This window comes from Mesoplodon mirus (assembly GCF_964341445.2).
Source record: "Mesoplodon mirus genome assembly, chromosome: 9".
Classification (NCBI taxonomy): Eukaryota; Metazoa; Chordata; class Mammalia; order Artiodactyla; family Ziphiidae; genus Mesoplodon; species Mesoplodon mirus.
Window position 1 is genome coordinate 25,422,685 of NC_138985.1, and position 19,117 is coordinate 25,441,801.

The window sequence follows — 19,117 nt, forward strand, 5'->3', positions numbered from 1 at the left end:
GCTAATCTTGTTTATTTCTCTCCCCTGACTTCTTTTTATTTTGCTGGGTTATTTTTGAGTGAATCCCATGCATTATATTGTAAACATAAATTCTTGATTATCTACCTATAATCTATAATGAAATTGCTATTATGTTAAAAAAGACAAGAAAGAGGCCTACCTAACAAAATTGGCAATTTTATAATATTATCTAACTGTCCATATTTAAATTCATGTAGTTGTCTCAAAAATATTTTTAATAGTTGGCTTTCTTTGAATCAGGATGCAAACAAGAAATCTGCACATTGTATGTGGTTAATTATTATCTTAAGTCTGTTGTAATCTACAGTATTCACTCTTGCCTTTTAAAAATTTTACTCCTTTATTTGTTGTAGACCACAATTTGGATTTGACAGATGCTTCCTTTTGGTGGCGGGTAGCTTGTTCTTCTAACCCTGATATTTCCTATAAATGGAAGTTAGATCTAGATGATTATTTAGATATAAGTTCACTTCTTTGGCAATTGTACTTCAGAGGTGATGCTGGAAGCTATTATCTCTTACAGTTTCTCTGGGCAGGAATTTGGGAGCATCTTGGCTGGGCGGTTTTGGCTTGGATTCTCTCATGAGATTGCAGTGAGATGTTGACTGGAGCTGTAGTCACTAGAAGGTGTAACTAGGCTTGGGAGAATCTACTCCAGGGTGGCTCCCTCACGCTAGCAAACTGTAGTTCCACTGTTGAGGGGAGGTCTCAGTTCTTCTTAGCACGGGCCTTTCAAAAGTGTTGCTTGACTTTTCTGACAGCTTGGTGGCTGGCTTCTCTCGGGGCAAATGATCCAGGAAAATAAGATGGAAGCTGCAATATCTTTATGACCTAGCCTTGGTGGTCAGTGACATTACCACGTCTTCAATATTCTGTTGGTCACACAGGCCATCCTTGAATGGACGGCATGGATACCAGCAGATGAAAATTACTGGGGTCACCTTAGAGGCTGGCTACTGTAAATGATTTTAATTTAAAATTAAAAGTGCAGGATTTATAAATTTTTGATCCTATACTTGTCTTTTTTTTTAATACTAAAAACCTTGGTTCCTAAGAAATTAGCATTGTCCTACAATATACATAGAATAATCTCAAGATAACAATGTTAATGTTAATTACTAAGAAGACTACTGAATGCAGTTTAAGATTTCTTATTGGTTCTTTTTGTCCTTAGCATAAGCCCCACTAGGGATAATATAGTCAGAATACCATAATCAGTTAATGTTAATATAGACGGTTTGATACACATGTAGGTTCATCTGTTTCTAATTTTTCAGGTATTGTTTTTTTAACCTTTTCAGTTTGATGATGTATAGTTAATCATGTGAAACATTTACATGGTTCCAAACTCAAAACTGTAAAGCAGGGCACATTCAGAGTAGTCTCATTTTCATTCCTTTTTTCCAGTTCTCTCCCTTACCCAGGGACACCCTTTTTTTTTTTAAGTGTTCATCCTTACAGCTTTTCTTTGCTACATATTCACCCTCCCCCTTTTATATAAAAGATGTCATATTAATAACTGCTCTACTGTTCCTGGTTCTTTTCATTTAATTATATATACTGAAAATTACTCCATATCAGTAGATAAATATGGCTACACAGTACTCTGCTGTGTGGATGTATCATAGTTTATTCCGTTAGTCTCCCACTGATAGATGCTTGCATTGTTTCCAGTCTTTTGCTATTAGAAATAATGCTGCTTTGAATAGCTCTCTGCCTACACCATCTTGTATTTTTGTCAGTGAATTGTTGGGACAGGCCCCTAGAATTGGGCTTGTTAGGTCAAACAGAAATGGAAATGCTAAATATGATTAAGCTAGCTAGATATTGCCAAATTCCTAGCAGTGTATGAGAGTGTTCCTTACAGCTTTGCCATTAGAGTCTGGTGTCATACATTTGAGTTGTTGTCAGTTTGTTATTGTGGTGAAGTTTTAGCTTGAGAAATAAATTTTTATTATGAGCAAGGCTAAGCGACTTTCCATTGGTTTAAGGGCAGTTGGCTACTGCTTGTGTGTGTGTGTGGGGGGGTGTGTGGTCTGGGTTATCTCTGTCTTTTGCCCACTTTTCTGTGTGGTTATTAATCTTCTTCTTTTCAATTTAGAGAGGCTTTTTTAATTTATCTGGAATAAGTTGCTAATGATTTTTTGCCAGTTTGCTATATTTTTCTAAATTTGCTTACAGTGTTTTCAGCCACTCAGTAGATTTTTGTTTTTACATAGTCACATTATCAGTCTTTTCCCCCTTTTCCCCTGTTGCATCTTGGTTTGATTCCTAGTTAGGATAGTTTTCCCCACTCTGAGTTTATTAAGGAATTCATGTTTAAAAAAATACTTTCATGGTTTTATTTTTTATATTTAGAACTGGTTCATTTGCTTTTTATGCTGGTATATATGTTGTGAGGAACAGACCAGTTTTAACTATTTCTATCTGGCTATTCACGTTGTCCCAATATTGCTGATTTATACTAAGTTGATCTTTTCTCCCACTGAATTAATATGATGCCATCTTTATCATTTACTAAAGTTCCATATATACCTGGGTATAATTCTGGATTTCTGTTTTATTCCATGTTCCTTTCGCAGTATCACACTTTTTAATTATAGGAATTCACTATTCTGTCGTAAACTGTCTGGGCTGCTAGAGCCTAGTGCCTACCCCGCCTTTCTCTTTCAGATATTTTCCTTGCTATTCTTACTTAGTTATTTTCCTATGTGGATATAACGTCAGCTTATCTAATTGTAGGAAGAAAACAAGGTATTTTTAAAAATAGAGCTTTGTTTAATTTATAAATTACTTAGGGAAAATCTTTGTCATGTTGAGCCTTCCTAAGAATGTATCCATTTTTTTCATTTATAGTTTTTTGCCTTTTAAAAGTGTTTTGTAATTTATCTCTGAAGTATTTTGCACATTTCTTAAATTAAAAAAATTTTATTTATTATAAATGGGACCTCCATTTTTTTCTTTTAACTGGTAGTTATGTTAATGACTACTGTATGTTTTATTTTTTTAGATCTTTTTAAAAATTTTATTTTATTATTTATTTTATTTTTGGCTGCGTTGGGTCTTCATTGCTGTGTGCGGGCTTTTCTCTAGTTGCGGAGAGCAGGTGCTACTCTTCATAGAGGTGCACAGGATTCTCATTGCAGTGGCTTCTCTTGTTGCGGAGCACAGGCTCTAGGCATGGGGGCTTCAGTAGTTGTGGCTCACGGGTTCTAGAGCGCAGGCTTAGTAGTTGTGACGCATGGACTTACTTGCTCCATGGCATGTGGGATCTTCCCGGACCAGGGCTCGAACCTGTGTCCTTCGCATTGGCAGGCGGTTTCTTAACCACTGCGCCACCAGGGAAGCCCAATGACTACTGTATGTTTTATTTCTGCTGTTTTTCTAAATTGTGTCGCTGTTTTTAACAGTTTTTTAAATTGGACGTATATGTCCTTGCAGAGAACAGACATTCAGGTCGTCTGCATGCAGAGATAGTTTCAGCTCTTCTGTTTCAATTCTTACTCTAATTCAGCACTGTCTAATAGAAACAGAATGCAAGACATTATATTTTAATTTAAAATAATCGGTTAGTCTCATTGTTTAAAGCTCTGTTCATTTTAATAATATTTTTAGTTAACCCAGTATATCAATAGATTATTCCAATATGTAACCAATATAACAAATTATCAAGATATTTTTTTTTTTTAGTTGTAGTAAGTTTTTGAAATCCCATGTACATTTTACACTTCAGGCACATTTGGACTAGCCACATTTCAAGTGTTCAGTTGCCACACGTAGCTAGTAGCAGTTGTATTGGGCTGTGCTACTCTAGATACTGTGTGTAACTGTGTTACTTAATAACATCAAAGATAGTGAGATAGATGGATCAAATACACAATCTTTGTTAATCTACATTAAACTCAATATCATCAATATATTTCCATATCAATATCGTACCTCTACAGTGTTTTTCAAAGTGCATGGTGTGGTATAGGTGAACCATAATAACCCATTTGTTTGTTTATTTGGTTTGGGTTTTTTGCTTAATGTTTTTAGGTATTTTATTATTATATTGGTTTTAGTGAACATGCCTATAGATAAATCTTTTCTATCTTTTATCTCCTTGTGCTAAATATCTATAAAAGCCCTTGCTACGTAAAAGGGGTACATGATTGTTAAAGCTTTGGGTGCATGTTGCCAAATTATATTTTATAAATACACCAGTTTACTACTGGCACTATATAATAGTGTCTATTTATCTCACACCTTTGTTAATACCGTGTAGTTTTTCTTTTGAAATATTTTCCCTTTAGTTTAAAGTGGTATATTGTTTGATTTGTATATTTTGATTAATAGTGAGATTAAGTACATAGGCATTTTTCGTATATTGACAGTTATTTTGGTTTTTCATTTTCTCTTGTAGTACTGGTCCCTTTTGGTACTGATTTGTAAGACTTTGTTTTTTGTTTTTGCGGTACACGGGCCTCTCACTGTTGTGGCCTCTCCCACTGTGGAGCACAGGCTCCGGATGCGCAGGCTCAGTGGCCATGGCCCACGGGCCCAGCCGCTCCGCGGCATGTGGGATCCTCCCGGACCGGGGCTCAAACCTGTGTCCCCTGCATTGGCAGGCGGACTCTCAACCACTGCACCACCAGGGAAGCCCCAAGACTTTGTTTTATGTTCAGAAAATTAATCTGTTATGTTGCAAATAGGTTTCTTCAGCTTGTCATTTATTTGCCTTTTACCTCTATTTCATATTTATTTCTTACATATGTGTTTCTAAATTTTTATTTAGTGAAATTTGTCAGTTTTTTAATAGGTTTGTTTTTGGTATAATTCCCAATCTGCCTTTGGGGTTACACGTTTGTCCCAGTACTATTCTGCCTCTTTTTTTCCTTCACTGATTTAAAATGGCTGTTTCCATAGTTAGTAGATAAGTATTTGGGATTTTTTTTTCTGGTATATATTATATGCATTTTTCTGTCTGTCCCAATAGTACAGTAGGTCATATTAATTTCTGGTAGGGCAAATGTTTATTTTCAGAAACGTTTTGGTTGATACTCTGGTTTTGTTTTCTTCAAGGTGAACTTTAGAATTAGTTTCTCAAGTTAAGTGTTCTTTCAGCAAAAGAAATAACAAATCATTGGTCCTTTTACTGAAATTGCATTAAAATACAGAATTTTACAATTTGGTGAATCCTTAATAAATTTGTATAATTGTTTAAGTTTATTCCTAGTTGTTTGTAGTATTTCTTTTTCTATTGCAGAGTCATTTAAATTTTACTTTCTAATTGTTTCTAATTTTAATTTCTAATTGTTGCTGGCTTATATAAAGTCTTCTTTTTTGTGTATGATTTTTTTCTAACGCAGCTACTTTTTTTTTTCTTTTGGATCTTTTAGAATCGTCATCTCATCTACCAATAATCAAGTTTTTGTCACTTTCAGTATTTATACTTTGTTTTTAATTTTACTTACTAACTTCTAGAATAGTTAGTAATAATGAACATTCTTGTCTTGTGTACAGCATCTGGCATTTTACTATTAAATATGACAATAGTTGTTGGTTTCAGAGAGGTACCATTATAAACTTTTAGGAAAAAATCTTTCTATTCCAAGTTTTCTGTGAAATCTTTGCTCTGTTCTGGTTTTTTTTTTTTTTTTTTTTTTTTTTTTTGGCCGTGCCACACAGCTTGCAGGATCCCCTGGACCAGGGATCAAACCTGGGCCCCGCTGTGAAAGCGCTGTGTCCTAACCACTGGACCGCCAGGGAATTCCCTTTGCTCTGTTTTTAATCACGAACTGATCATGAACTTTCTTCAGATGCCTTTTTTTGGCATATTGATAACTTTTTTACTTTGAAAGATAGATATATTGAATTTTATTAGCTTTTCCATTCTTGAATTAATAAATTAAGCTGCCTGATTGAGATATTTGTAGATATTCAATTTGTGCAAGTTTCATTTAGGAATTTTGAATCTATTGTATGTATGTTGTGTATGTGCTATGTGCTATTTTAGGTTTTAGTAGCAGGATTAATAAGCCGGTATTATAAAATAAAGTTGTAATTTGTATGCTTTCAAATGTTCTGGAGCTGTATAAAAGAATTAAATTATATGTTTATTGAAAACTTAATAGAAGTCATCTAAAGCCCGACTGGGCCCAGACTCTTTTTTTTTTATTAAAAGTAATTCTTATAACGTCTTTAAATTTTCTTTGATGAACTATACTGATTTTATTCAGCTTCTGCTGAGAGACAATTTGTTCAATATGTAAAACAGCTAAGAATTTATTTTACATCAATCATACCCAGAAACTATGCAGTGTGGAAATTAGCAGTGTTGATTTTATATCATAGCAGTTTTCTTTGGGAGAAGAAAACTGGCTAGATAGTTCCTTGGGATGGTATTGATATTAAATTCAGAGAGAAGGGGATCAACATTATTAAATGACAGAAGTAGCAGTTCTTTTCAAGGATTAATTTTCTCCCCAGCATTTTATTTTTTAAAAACTCTGAACCTATAGAAAAGTTGTAAGAACAAAATCTTTAATGTATTAATTGTTGTCCTTAGGTGCATTTTATCTGGTGTTTGAATATATGGACCATGATCTGATGGGACTACTGGAATCAGGCTTGGTTCATTTTAATGAAAATCACATAAAGTCATTTATGAGACAGCTCATGGAAGGTCTGGATTATTGTCATAAGAAGAACTTTTTGCATCGAGATATTAAGTGTTCAAATATTCTTCTAAATAATAGGTATGATATGAGTTTGATATATATATATTTAAAATTAGTCTTTTATAATGTATACCTTGATTCTGTTAAAAAGATTTAAAATTTAGGTTTTTATTGCTCAGACTATTTTAACAAAATCAATATTACAGCTTGGGCTACGTCTGAAGTTGTGTTAAACATACTTTAGTTAATTAACTTCCAATAATAGTTTGTAATGTATGTAAAATAATACTTAGTTGACTTGTTGAAGTTCCATCCATCCCCTCAATCCAAGCAATTTAATAGGATTAATTGGATCAAACCTCTAAAGAACTTTACAGTCCCTTTGACCTTATATAAATAGGGGTTTTCGAGTCATAAAGACCTGAGTTTGAATCCACATAATAGTTTGAATCAATATACTAGTATACATAAACCATATATTAGTTTAAGTGACCTTGGGCAAACTACTTAACCACTCCTTTTCTTTTGTTGTTGTTGCTCAGTAACAGCTGTCATACCTCCATGGGGGGGGCAGGGAGGGAGGGAAGTAATAAAGATTATAGGCACCCCCCCCCAACCAAAATACTTAGTTGACCCTCTCATTTGATAGTCTTCCAAATAATGTGAATGGTTCTTCTAATAATTAATGATGTGATTTCAGTTTTAGGTTAAGAATAGGTTTTAGCATCTTTTTTAATTTGGAATTTTTTAAAAAAAACAGTCATCACAGTTTTAAAGTGAACTTTTTTTGAAGTGTATATGCACGTACATACATACATACATATTCTAAGCTTATGTTAAATATTTCACTGACAGCATAACCTGAACTCTGATAATTCTCTTGTAATTGGTACTATTTGTTGGTTTAAGTGAGGCATGCCTGGTCCTGATTTTAGTTAGTAGAAGGTGTTCTGTAGAGCACCATGTCACTCTAAGAACTGGAAAGTTAAACATAAATTTAAAATGATGTGATTCATTTCTTGCGCATTATTATCTGGAATTGAACAAATAATTTGTCTTATTACTAAAGTAGTATGAATTACCTCATTTTGTTTTATTTTCATTGAAGTGTACTTTTCTAAATAGGAACTGAATAGTACTGAGAAACTGTTATATTAGTACTCTTATTACTATATATAATAATATAGTATATATATATCATAATAATATAACAACAGTATAGTGTAATAGTAGCTGAAATTATCCAAAGAAAAGTACTAATTTTTGCCTTATATTGTTGTGAGTTTATCTATTTGCCTTTTCCTGTAGAACCTTGGGTACTGCAGTATAATCGAAGTTTCAGTTATATCAGTGAATTTTTGGTTAGTTCTAGGAATAGAACATGAATATGTAAGATCAATTCAGAGTAGACTAATATTTTTTGTTCATTTTATCTTCCTTCCACCAGAGGGCAGATAAAACTTGCAGATTTTGGACTTGCTCGGTTGTATAGCTCAGAAGAAAGGTAAGAATATTTTCAAATGAATATTATAGACATTAGTGACCAGTTTTAGAAGCTATATTAAGAATACCATATTGATAGTTTATTTTTTAACAAAAGGGAAATTTTCTTTTCATGGTTAAATACATAAAATAATGAAGTTTTATACCATGTTGGGTTGACTATTTTAATTACACAATTTTATACATTAAATCAATGTAAAAATAATAGATTTTTTCATACTTAGAGGTAAATATAATTTCTTTTAAAATGTGCCATTTAAAATGTTTCTTAAATGAACTTAGGAGTTTTTAAATAAAATTCATGCTTAAATTTCTAATGCATGTCCAGACATTAAGATGTTTGTAATTTTTGTGGTTAATGAAAAACCTTAGTAAATGCTTTTTATGTTACATGTTTAAACTTGTATATTTTGTTTTAATTATTATTTTGGACTTACTTAAAACTTTTTTTTAACTGTAGTTATATCTATGTATAGATGTGTGTTTGTTTTAAACTCCCTAGAACCTTTTATTTAAACAAACTATTGTGAGGAAGTTCAGTGTATAACTTCTTTATGTGGAACTTCTGTGGCTAAAGTTAGGGATTCGTATCCCACTTGGCTCATTTTGTGCCTGATGGTAGTGAAATTGATTTGTCTTATTAGGATTATTCTTAGAAGAATAATACGGAATTTCAAAATAAAGTATTTTTGTGAAGTAGGGAATTTTATATAAACTATGAAATTAACTGGGTTTAATATCTCCAGTTTATTAGCCCATTCCTTTCTTGTCAGGCAGCATTATTTCTTTATATATATTATATATACATATATGTATAAATTCCTTATGACAGTTCTATAATTTATTTAGTATAATCATAATTGGATATAATAAAATATCAGCTAATTGGAATTCTTAGCAATAGTTATTTATGTTCACTGAATCTTTGCCAGTTTCTGGTTAGTTGAAAAAAAATCCCCTTTTTGAATTTTTTTTTAAGAGTGAAAAATTTGTTTGTTTTTTAATCTTGCAGCGCCTGTGACATAATTCTGAAAATTATTTTTAGTGTTTAGAGGTTTTTAAATGGTATGTTTTGGATACGTTAGAGTTCTGTTAAACTCAGACTGTGGTATGGACAGCTTGTTATGGACAGGGCTCCAGTCCCCTATACCTACTTTAGCCAGAGTTTTTCGGCCTTTATTTAACTTACTACACTTCTAATTAATATTTTATTTTAAGAAAAGGTTGTATGTTTTTGCTTGTTTGTTTGTTTGAAGTTGTTCTAGAGCTTAACAGCTCTAACCCTCATTTTGCGTTTGAGAAAACACAGACCTAGAAAGGGTTGAGTGACTTGAAAGATCCAAAAATATTTGTTAGTATCATCAAGAGTGTATAGCTCAAAGTTTCCAACTCCCAATTATTTATTCTTTCCATTGTGTATAATACTGCCTTTCGATAGAATTTCAAGGAAAAAAATAAATTGGTCCTTAAGTATACTTAACCCAAAACTTCACTTGAAGTATACTTTTTGAATGACTAAATTTCAATGACTATTCTTTAGGGGGCAATTCTTCTTAATTAAGGATTCTACCTGCTTAGCTGGTTAACTGAGATTTCACTGTAGTTTGGTTATCCTTTCTTAATAGAAGTATATGTCTATCATACTTTGACTATAAATCCCTTTCTTCTTGTTTTCATGTTAGGTTTCAGTGGAGATGGAGAACAGCTAAATTACCATTTTCCATCTCATAGATTCTTTTTATGCAGATATTTGTTCACATTGGAATAGATATGTTCCAGAAGAACTGACTGTAGAGCCAGATTTTATATGTCAAAATCCATTTTCCCATTGATTTTTTTTTTCTCTTTTAAAATGGAATGTTGGGTTTCAATGGAGTGTCAGGGGTGTGGCGTGTTCACTGAACCTTGGTCCCCATTGCCTTGCTGAATTGATATAAGAATTTTGAACTTAAGGAAGTAGGAAATTTAAAATCCCATAACTTTGCATCTTCAGGTAATGTATACTGAAATTTTCTGCTTAATCAAATTTGTAAGTTAAAAACTTGGTATATCATTTTGTTTTATAAGCAAATATCCTTTCCTTCAGGGTTATGTACGTCTTTAAAACTACTCTTTTTCAGATTCGAATAATTCCAGTTTCTTTAAAATCAGTTAGAGAAGTAGGCTTAATTTAATGGAATGACTTTAAAATACACATACTGTTCTAGTAAATTTTAATAACATACTGAAATTCACTGCCTTTAGCAGATTCACTGTATTATCCTAAGTTTTCTAGATATTTCTTGAAATAAACATACAGCAAATGATTTCCATCCATATTTCTTTGTTATTATAAGCAGAAAGAAACCATAATACCCCCATCCAAATATTTTTTTTTTTTGCGATACGCAGGCCTCTCACTGTTGTGGCCTCTCCCGTTGCGGAGCACAGGCTTCGGACGCGCAGGCTCCGCGGCCATGGCTCACGGGCCCAGCCGCTGCGTGGCATGTGGGATCTTCCCAGACCAGGGCACGAACCCGTGTCCCCTGCATTGGCAGGCGGACTCTCAACCACTGCGCCACCAGGGAAGCCCCCAAATATTTTTTGAAGTATTTTCTAAGTAATTAGCTATTACAGGTAGAATGAAGTGTTCAAGAAATTATTGTAGGGTTTCTTGTTTTTTTCAAAATAGAGCAGATTTCAGCTTATCACTGTAATAGCATCAATTACATCTCTCTCACTTATTTGATTTGGTATATCTTTTTTTTTTAAATAATTAATTTTTATTTTTGGCTACGTTGGGTCTTTGTTGCTGCGCCCGGGCTTTCTCTAGTTGCAGTGAGCGGGGGCTGCTCTTGATTGCAGTGCGCGGGCTTCTCATTGCGGTGGCTTCTCTTGTTGCAGAGCACAGGCTCTAGGTGCACGGGCTTCAGTAGTTGTGGCACATGGGCTCAGTAGTTGTGACTCACGGGCCCTAGAGCGCAGACTCAGTAGCTGTGGTGCACGGGCTTAGTGGCTCCACGGCATGTGGGATCTTCCCACGCCAGGGATCGAACCCGTGTCCCCTGCATTGGCAGGTGGATTCTTCACCACTGCACCACCAGGGAAGTCCCGGTATATCTTTTTTGAATATGAGGAAAACTTGATGGAACTACAGCTGGTATGTAGGAACTGAGCATGGGGTTGTGGGTGACCAGTATGGATCTCCTCTGTCATGTGTGCTACAATAGAGGAAAGGAGAACCACTGGGCTAAAATTAGGGGGGAAAATGACTCCTTTAAACTTGAAGAATTATTTTCTTGTTTTGAACATCAGTATTCATGCTTTGCTCTATTTGGCCTTGGGAAATATAGAACTTGAGAACAGAGGTTTTTGCCTCATTTCTTCATATCTGTTCAGTTTTTTAGTAGCTGTTTTTTTTTTTTTTTTTTTTTTTTGGCGGTACGCGGGCCTCTCACTGTTGTGGCCTGTCCCCTTGCGGAGCACAGGCTCCGGACGCGCAGGCTCAGCGGCCATGGCTCACGGGCCTAGCCGCTCAGCGGCATGTGGGATCTTCCCAGACCGGGGCACGAACCCGTGTCCCCTGCATCGGCAGGCGGACTCTCAACCACTGCGCCACCAGGGAAGCCCTAGTAGCTGTTTTAAGTCCATCTTTCCCCAAGACTTTTAGCCACAATGATAAATCCTCTTCTGAGTTTTTATTTTACCAAAGTCTTAGCTACAATGCTTTTCCAAGTAATGGAGTATCTTTTTCTCTTTATGTGACCGTCTCATATGAAAAAATATGCACTTTACATGTAAGTTGAAATTAATTTCACTTTCTAGAGAAGAAACTAACTTAACACATTTACTTTTTTAATGGAAGGAACTCAAAATCCTAAGCCCTAAATCAGGAAACTTTGGCTCTAGTCCTGGCATTTTCATTTTACCAGTTGTGAAATATTGGACAAGTCACTTAATATCTCTGTATGTCATTATTCTCAACTTTAAGATGAAGGATTTCAAATCTCTAAGATATTTATAGTGTATTGTAAAGCATTTCTTTCGTGGTTCTGAGTTACAGTGAACAAAATAGCTTTTTAAACATTTTTGAAGGCAATATCGCCATCTAGTGGCTTTTCGTAAAATTGCCATTAAAACCAAAACTAAATTTTCCCAAACCTATGTAGGGTGTGAATGGAAGAATTACCTCTTGCTGCTTGTCCAGGGACTAGATGAAATTATATTCAGAATTAAAATTGCCTCCTTGGTGCTGGTCTTTTTACTTTTGTTCTTGTCTTTTCACTACATCTAGGATTGTAGTTATTTTAAAGACAGGGATCATTATTTTAAACTTTTGTGTTTTATATGCCTTAAAGCATAAAACACATTCATAGTAACTGCTCGTTTAAGTCTGATCCTTCAAATGTTATATTAATTATATTAATATTAATTGTTGGCCCTTCAAATATTATATTTTATTTTTGCCAAATGAAGTATGCTCATTTAGTCTTCTAGAAAGTTGTGTGATATTTCCATTTCTGAATCTCCCTTAAAGCTCCTCATGTATCTAATAAAGTCTATAAATGCGAAATATTTTGATAGCATCAAATATTTAACGTTACCTGAGATTTCATGAAAGCTTTCTGATGACTTTACACTTTACTATCTTGTGAACCACATTAAAGTAGAAGGTTTGAAAAATAAGAGAAGTATTGCTGGTGGTGGTGCCACTTCCCTAGTAGACAAAGAAATAGTGTCTGCTTTCTTTTCAAAAACTTAATGAGACTTATTTACAGACGAAGATATTCAGTAGAAGTTGAAATTCAGAATATTTAATGTCGAGACCATTATTTCTGGATTTTTACAAAGGTAGTTTCTAGCCGTCCAAGAGGAACAGCTTGTTGGAGTTACTGTTTTCTTTTTCTAATTTAATGTCAGAGGGATTTTATGTGTGTGTGTTTTGCTAGGTTATGGAATTATTGCTTGGGATTTAACTTTAATTGTGGGAATAAATTGGAGTGGTTATTTTTCTATTCTTAGGGTTTTCTCTTTAAAGTATTAATTTATTCTGTAACACCTAAGAACCTCACTATATGTTTTTCCATCCTGTTTCTTTTTCAGTAGGGATGAATTTGTTTTTTGTGAAAAGACTGGGTAGATATCTCAATAATGTAATTTTTTTTTAGTCCATGAAAGAAAAAAAAAAAAAACATCGCATGTGTGATGTCACATCAGTTTGTGTTTTCTCTTTGGATGTAAACAAGACCGTCTTTAGGATGTTGACAGTGGGTAGCCAAACCTAGTAGCCCAAGTCCTAAATGTTCAATTTTGAGGATTCTGGATTTTATTTATCTGTCTAACTTTGGATGATCTATTTTCATTATTACATCGGTACTTTAGTTTTCTTGGGATTTAAATGTCCTAGTTTCAAAACAGTTTCAGTGTCTTATACTTCTGTCTTTACATTGGTAAACACAACAACCTAATCGTACCGTGGAATATTTTCTTCATAATACTATAAACGAATATTGAATTGGGTGATTTGAGATTGGCTTTATTCTCTGCTAACTCCACCCACCTTGGAATATACTTTTATGATTAAAGTCCTTCTGTCTGCATACTTTCTCAGTGTTTGCTTTTTCCTCATTAAGCACTAAGGTAAAAAGTTAGGTATGGCACCTATTTTGTAAAAATTTTGAGTAAATTATCATGAATTTTCCCTTGAGTTTAATAAAACCATCATTTTCATTGTCTTTTGTCAGTGTTAACTTTGAAAAGTACATTAAAAAGCTTATTTAGGGCTTCCCTGGTGGCGCAGTGGTTGAGAGTCCGCCTGCCGATGGGGACACAGGTTCGTGTCCCGGTCCGGGAAGATCCCACATGCCACGGAGCGGCTGGGCCCGTGAGCCATGGCCGCTGAGCCTGTGCGTTCCGGAGCCTGTGCTCCGCAACGGGAGAGGCCACAACAGTGAGAGGCCCGCGTACCGCAAAAAAAAAAAAAAAAAAAAAAAAAAAAAAAAAAAAATTTAAAACATTTAAAACATAATTACTGGGGCTTCCCTGGTGGCGCAGTGGTTGAGAGTCTGCCTGCCGATGCGGGAGACACAGGTTCGTGCCCCGGTCTGGGAAGATCCCACATGCCGCGGAGCGGCTGGGCCCGTGAGCCATGGCCGCTGAGCCTGCGCGTCCGGAGCCTGTGCTCTGCAATGGGAGAGGCCACAACAGTGAGAGGCCCGCGTATCGCAAAAAAAAAAAAAAACAAAAACAAAAAAAAAAAAACAAAAAAAACATAATTACTGCACCACTATCTTCTTGAAAGTTTTTTTGCCAGCTCTGTTCTCTCCCTGGCTCTATCTCCTAGCTCTAGAAAATGAGCATTTGCTCAGCCTTCTCAGGGAACTGATAGTTCAGTGTGGGCAGAGCAAGAGCCAAGTAATAATTTTGTAGGTCTTGTGTGGATATTCTCCCAGAGGCAGCAGTGTGTATTGAAGGTGTAAACATTGGCATTTTATTTTATACTATCACTTTGACTGCACTTTGGAAAGTAGATTGACCTTGTAAGTCTGCAAGCAAGGGCAATCAGTTAGAAAGGGGTTGCAATAAACCTAGGTAGGATATGGGGGACTTACTTCCCTGGCTGTCCAGCGGTTAAGACTTCGCCTTCTATTACAGGGGGTGCGGGTTTGATCCTTGGTCGGGGAGCTAAGATCCCACATGCCTTGTGGCCAAAAAACCAAAACATCAAAGAGAAGCAATTTTGTAACAAATTCAATAAAGACTTTAAAAATGGTCCACATCAAAAAAAAAGTAGTGATTATTAAAAAAAACAAAACAAAACCTAGGTAGGATAATTATGGCTTTAACTAGGCATAGGTGTTGGAAAGATGGAGATGAATTATATCATAAGATATAGAATAGTTAGAACTTGATGGTTGACTATTGTGTTGGTAGACACATCCTGCCTTTACCCCTACAGTAAGATTTCTGCTTAAGGAATTGTATAAATGGTTTATTAATTAGGAGAAGCTAAACTTAAAGCAAAGAGAACCTCAAAATTCAGTGGCTTAAAGAATAAGAAGTTTATATTTCTCACTCAGTAATCTGGAGCAGTTGTTACTTTACCTTGCTGCACAATTGATAATATTTCACCATATTGTTTGATCAAATGGTGACTCTGCTTCATACAGTCATTTAAGGATCCAGATTGGAAGATTTGCTGCCTTTCTTCACATGCTTTCCAAGTCTATCACCATGTCTGTCAGCTAGAAGCTAGAAAAGAGGAGGGAGGGGTGTTATGAGCCAGGCCAAGAAATGGCACCTGTGTTCACGTTCCATTGGCGAGAACTTGGTCATGTGGCCACACCTAACTGCAGTGAGGGTGGGAAATGTAGTGTAGGTGGGCAGCTCCCATTGAAGAAGGGAAGAACAGATTTTAGAAGACAGCTTAGCAATCTCTGCCATAAACTGTGATGCTGTTTGCTGAGACAGGAAACGGGAATCAGGTTTATGGCAGAAGATATAAATTTCCTTTTGGATATGTTAAAATACAGGTACTTATAAGACCTCTAAATTTGCATGTGTAATAAGAATACGCAAGTGATCCTAAGGTAACATCAGTTGGAAAAAAATTACTTATGTTTTTCTGTAGCAATGTTATGGTACAGAAATTTAAGTCATTTTTCTGAGAAAAAATCAAAAGGAGGAAAGTAGGGTAAAATTAGAAGGGAATGGGGAAAGGGCATGAGGGAAAAGACTGTGTTTATTGTTATGTAGTTATGGCATAAATCAGTTGATTAAAAAATATTGATAAGCACTTACTGTATGCCAGACACTGACCTAGGTAATACCTATTGGCTGCGTAGTAGAGATATGAAAGACAGATCAATCCCTGGTCTCATTACATAGTCATGAAAGAAGGTAGACAACGAACCTGTTGGGTAGCGGAAAGAATTTAAAGTGCCAAGTGCTACAAAGCAAATAAAATAGTTTCTGTAAGGACACTATGAGCTTGGGGGTGGCTGCTTGGCTAATTTTGGCTAAGGCAGTTAGGATAGAATTCTTTGAGAAGTAAAAGTGAGCTAAGACCTGAGTGATGAGAAGAGGATAACTTAATGAAGACCTAGGCAGATAACATTCCAAGTAGAAGGAACTCAGCAACTGCAAGGCCTGGAAACAGACTTGGAAAGTTTAAGGGGGCCAAGATGTTGCCCAGTGTAAAAATAGGAAGTGAGATACTCCAGGGTATAGTCTTATCACCTGAGGTAAAGTATAAATTTTATTTAGTTGCAGTGGGAGATCATTGGACAGTTTAAGCAACTAACTGATATGACTTGGTTTTATGCTTAAAAGTGGGGGAGGAAAGCTAGAGATCGAGACCAGGAAACTAATTAAGAGACTGTTGCAGTAGTACCAGAAAAAAGATAATAGTGGCTCCGACTAAAAGTTGGTAGTGGCTCAGATTTCCTTGAAATCGTGGGATGGTTGCATTTAGGACCTATTTGGATGTAGAGTTGACAGAAGTTGTTGATAGATTAGATGTGAGATTTGAAGGAGAAAGGAAACAAGGATGACTCCTGGGTTTTTGACCTTAGAAGTTGGGTTGGTATTAAAAATAGGTCCCAAATTTCTTTTGTAGTTTTGGTAGGTGTTTACGTAGTGGATTCTGAAGGAGACATGGCATTTGGGCATACTATGAATTTAGTTAGCTGAACTCTTTCCATGTTTTTCTCAAAAATATAAGTTATGCTCTAAAATAAGTGTAGACTTTATGTATTGTTGGAAAAGTGAAGCATTTTAAAGCTAATTTAGGTATTTCCTATTATATGGTGTTTTTTTCATTTCTTAGAATGGTCTTTAACAGAGTTATCAACTGTGGTTTGTGAATTTTAATTTGGATTATCCAGAATCTCCAAATACTTCAAGGGCCTAAAATCTTGCTCCGATCATCTGTTTGCCTTTTACCTATTCAGACCAGACAGGAGGCTGAGCTGCCTGCCAGCCTGGGGATATACCTTTAAGGCAGTGCTCCTTGTGGTGTGTAGGGTAGGGAAGACCATTATCACGTCACACCTCCACTGAAGGGCAAAGTGTTGGAATCTATTACTGAGCAGATAATCTTTGATCTCTATTCTGTTGATATTTCATTGATTGTAAAGAGAAATGTTGGGATGGTACTTTGTTTTACAAAAAATATATATCAGTTTGAATATTTATTTACTTCATAAATGAAAGAATTTCCACAAGTTAGAGATTATATTAGTGTTTTAAAATTGAGCTTTCTATGTCAAATTTTACTGTTGAATGCTTCCAGTCTTTACGTAGTTCTTATTTTTCTTCTGACAGAAACTGAGCATTTGGATATATTTGGAAAAGCTATTAATTGGTATATATTAAGTACTTTTGCTGTACACTTAGAAGTGCAGTTCATTTAGTTCTATGTTTAATCATTTTTGAAAATGTACTAAATATTTTCACTTCTGAATTTGATGAAAGTTAATGAAAAAGTGAACTAGTCTAATTTTAACTGCTAAAAAGATGACTGTGTTCTAAATGTTGCCTAGAACTTGATATATAATATGGTTAAAAACCAAAATTCAACTGAGTAAATTCGAAGATCTAATTGGTTTTATTAAACACTTCCTGAATCAGGCCACATCCCACCTAGTAAGTAGAAGGGAGCTCTGAGGAGCTATACAAAATGGAAGGTTTTTAAAGGCAGAAGGGGGCAGGGACAAGAAAGTTATACTAGCAGAAAGCAAATTGGCAAGGTCACTTTCCTTTAAGGGATGGGAGGGGTCTGTGTGTGGCAGGTGACCTCGATAGTGCTGACCAGGAAATTCCAGACCGATTGATTAAGATGCCTGTCCTGGGAGGGGCTGAATCTGCAGTTAGGTTAGGTAGTAAGTCTTGGTTTGCTGGTGTGGGAGTTACACAAGTAACTCCATTTTGGATCTGTTGTTTCTTTTTAACACACATATAAAATAATCTTTTATTTAAATATAAAATTTACTAATCTTAATTTGTGTAATTTCTCCACATAATACAGCAGACTTTTATTTTTTAAAAATATATTTTAAAACATTTCTAAACATAAAAAGATAAAAAATTAACTATTTACTGACAGATTTACATTAATTTAAACATTTTTCTTGAGACTGTAGATACCTAGTTATACCTTAGTAGCAAGACCATAGGTTTCACATACTCATAGACCTTTGAAATGTTTTAGAAAACTACTTATCATAATTTTCCCAGACTTTGTTCCCCCACCCAGCTAATTCATGTATGTCACCTAAAGTTGCAGGGCCATATACAGTAAAAGGTCTGACCTATGCCCAACATTGTTCTGGGCTTAGTGTGGGGGTACTATTTTTTTCATAATAAAGAATGGTCTCTGAGGTCTTTTGATTTTTTGGGAACATAGAGAAAACAAAATAGTTCATTACAGTGGTAAGTATGGTGTAAATTTAAGAATATGAAAACAAATCTTTCTTTAAAAATAAATCTGTTGTTAATAAAAGATTAGACTTTATGGAGATGGGTCTTTCACCATGTTTTAAAGGAGGTATAGGCTTGGATGAGAAAAATGGGAAGGAATTTCAAATTTAAAAGGTGTTAAGACATAAAGAGGTGAACATATTTTTAAATGATTAAATCCAGCTTAATTAGAATAGCTAGAGTTTAAAAGATTTCCTCGTTATGTGAAGATAAGTGATGCTAGTGAAAACAAGCAAAAATCGCTAAGAAAAGTAATTTAATAATGTTAGAAAAATCTAATCCTAGTTGGCTATCGAAAACATACTTCTTAGACTATCTTCTCTTTTCACAATTTATACCAAAGTCAAGTATCCTTTTTTCCTGACTTTGGCACACTGTTACTATAGTCCTATCTGTGGTAATGCTGTGGTGTCCTCGATGGCTTACAGTCTAAGTGTTTAAATTATTTGGAGAAATTTGGCAGTGTGGGAGCA

At 35.0% G+C, this 19,117-nt stretch overlaps 1 protein-coding gene and 1 long non-coding RNA gene across 3 annotated transcripts in view; one reads left to right on the plus strand and one right to left on the minus strand.

Annotated features, from left to right (window-relative positions):
* CDK13 (cyclin dependent kinase 13) overlaps window positions 1-19,117 on the plus strand; it is a 112,613-nt gene that overhangs the window by 65,344 nt on the left and 28,152 nt on the right. For both annotated transcript variants that reach the window (XM_082631904.1, XM_082631905.1), the window contains exons 6-7: window positions 6,572-6,761; window positions 8,131-8,187. In XM_082631904.1, the coding sequence (XP_082488030.1) occupies window positions 6,572-6,761; window positions 8,131-8,187 (247 nt within the window). The remainder of the gene's footprint in view (window positions 1-6,571; window positions 6,762-8,130; window positions 8,188-19,117) is intronic.
* Window positions 10,388-19,117, minus strand: part of LOC309810134 — a 252,520-nt gene continuing 243,790 nt past the window's right edge. The window contains exon 2 of the long non-coding RNA XR_014294948.1: window positions 10,388-11,692. This is a non-coding gene — a long non-coding RNA (uncharacterized lncRNA). The remainder of the gene's footprint in view (window positions 11,693-19,117) is intronic.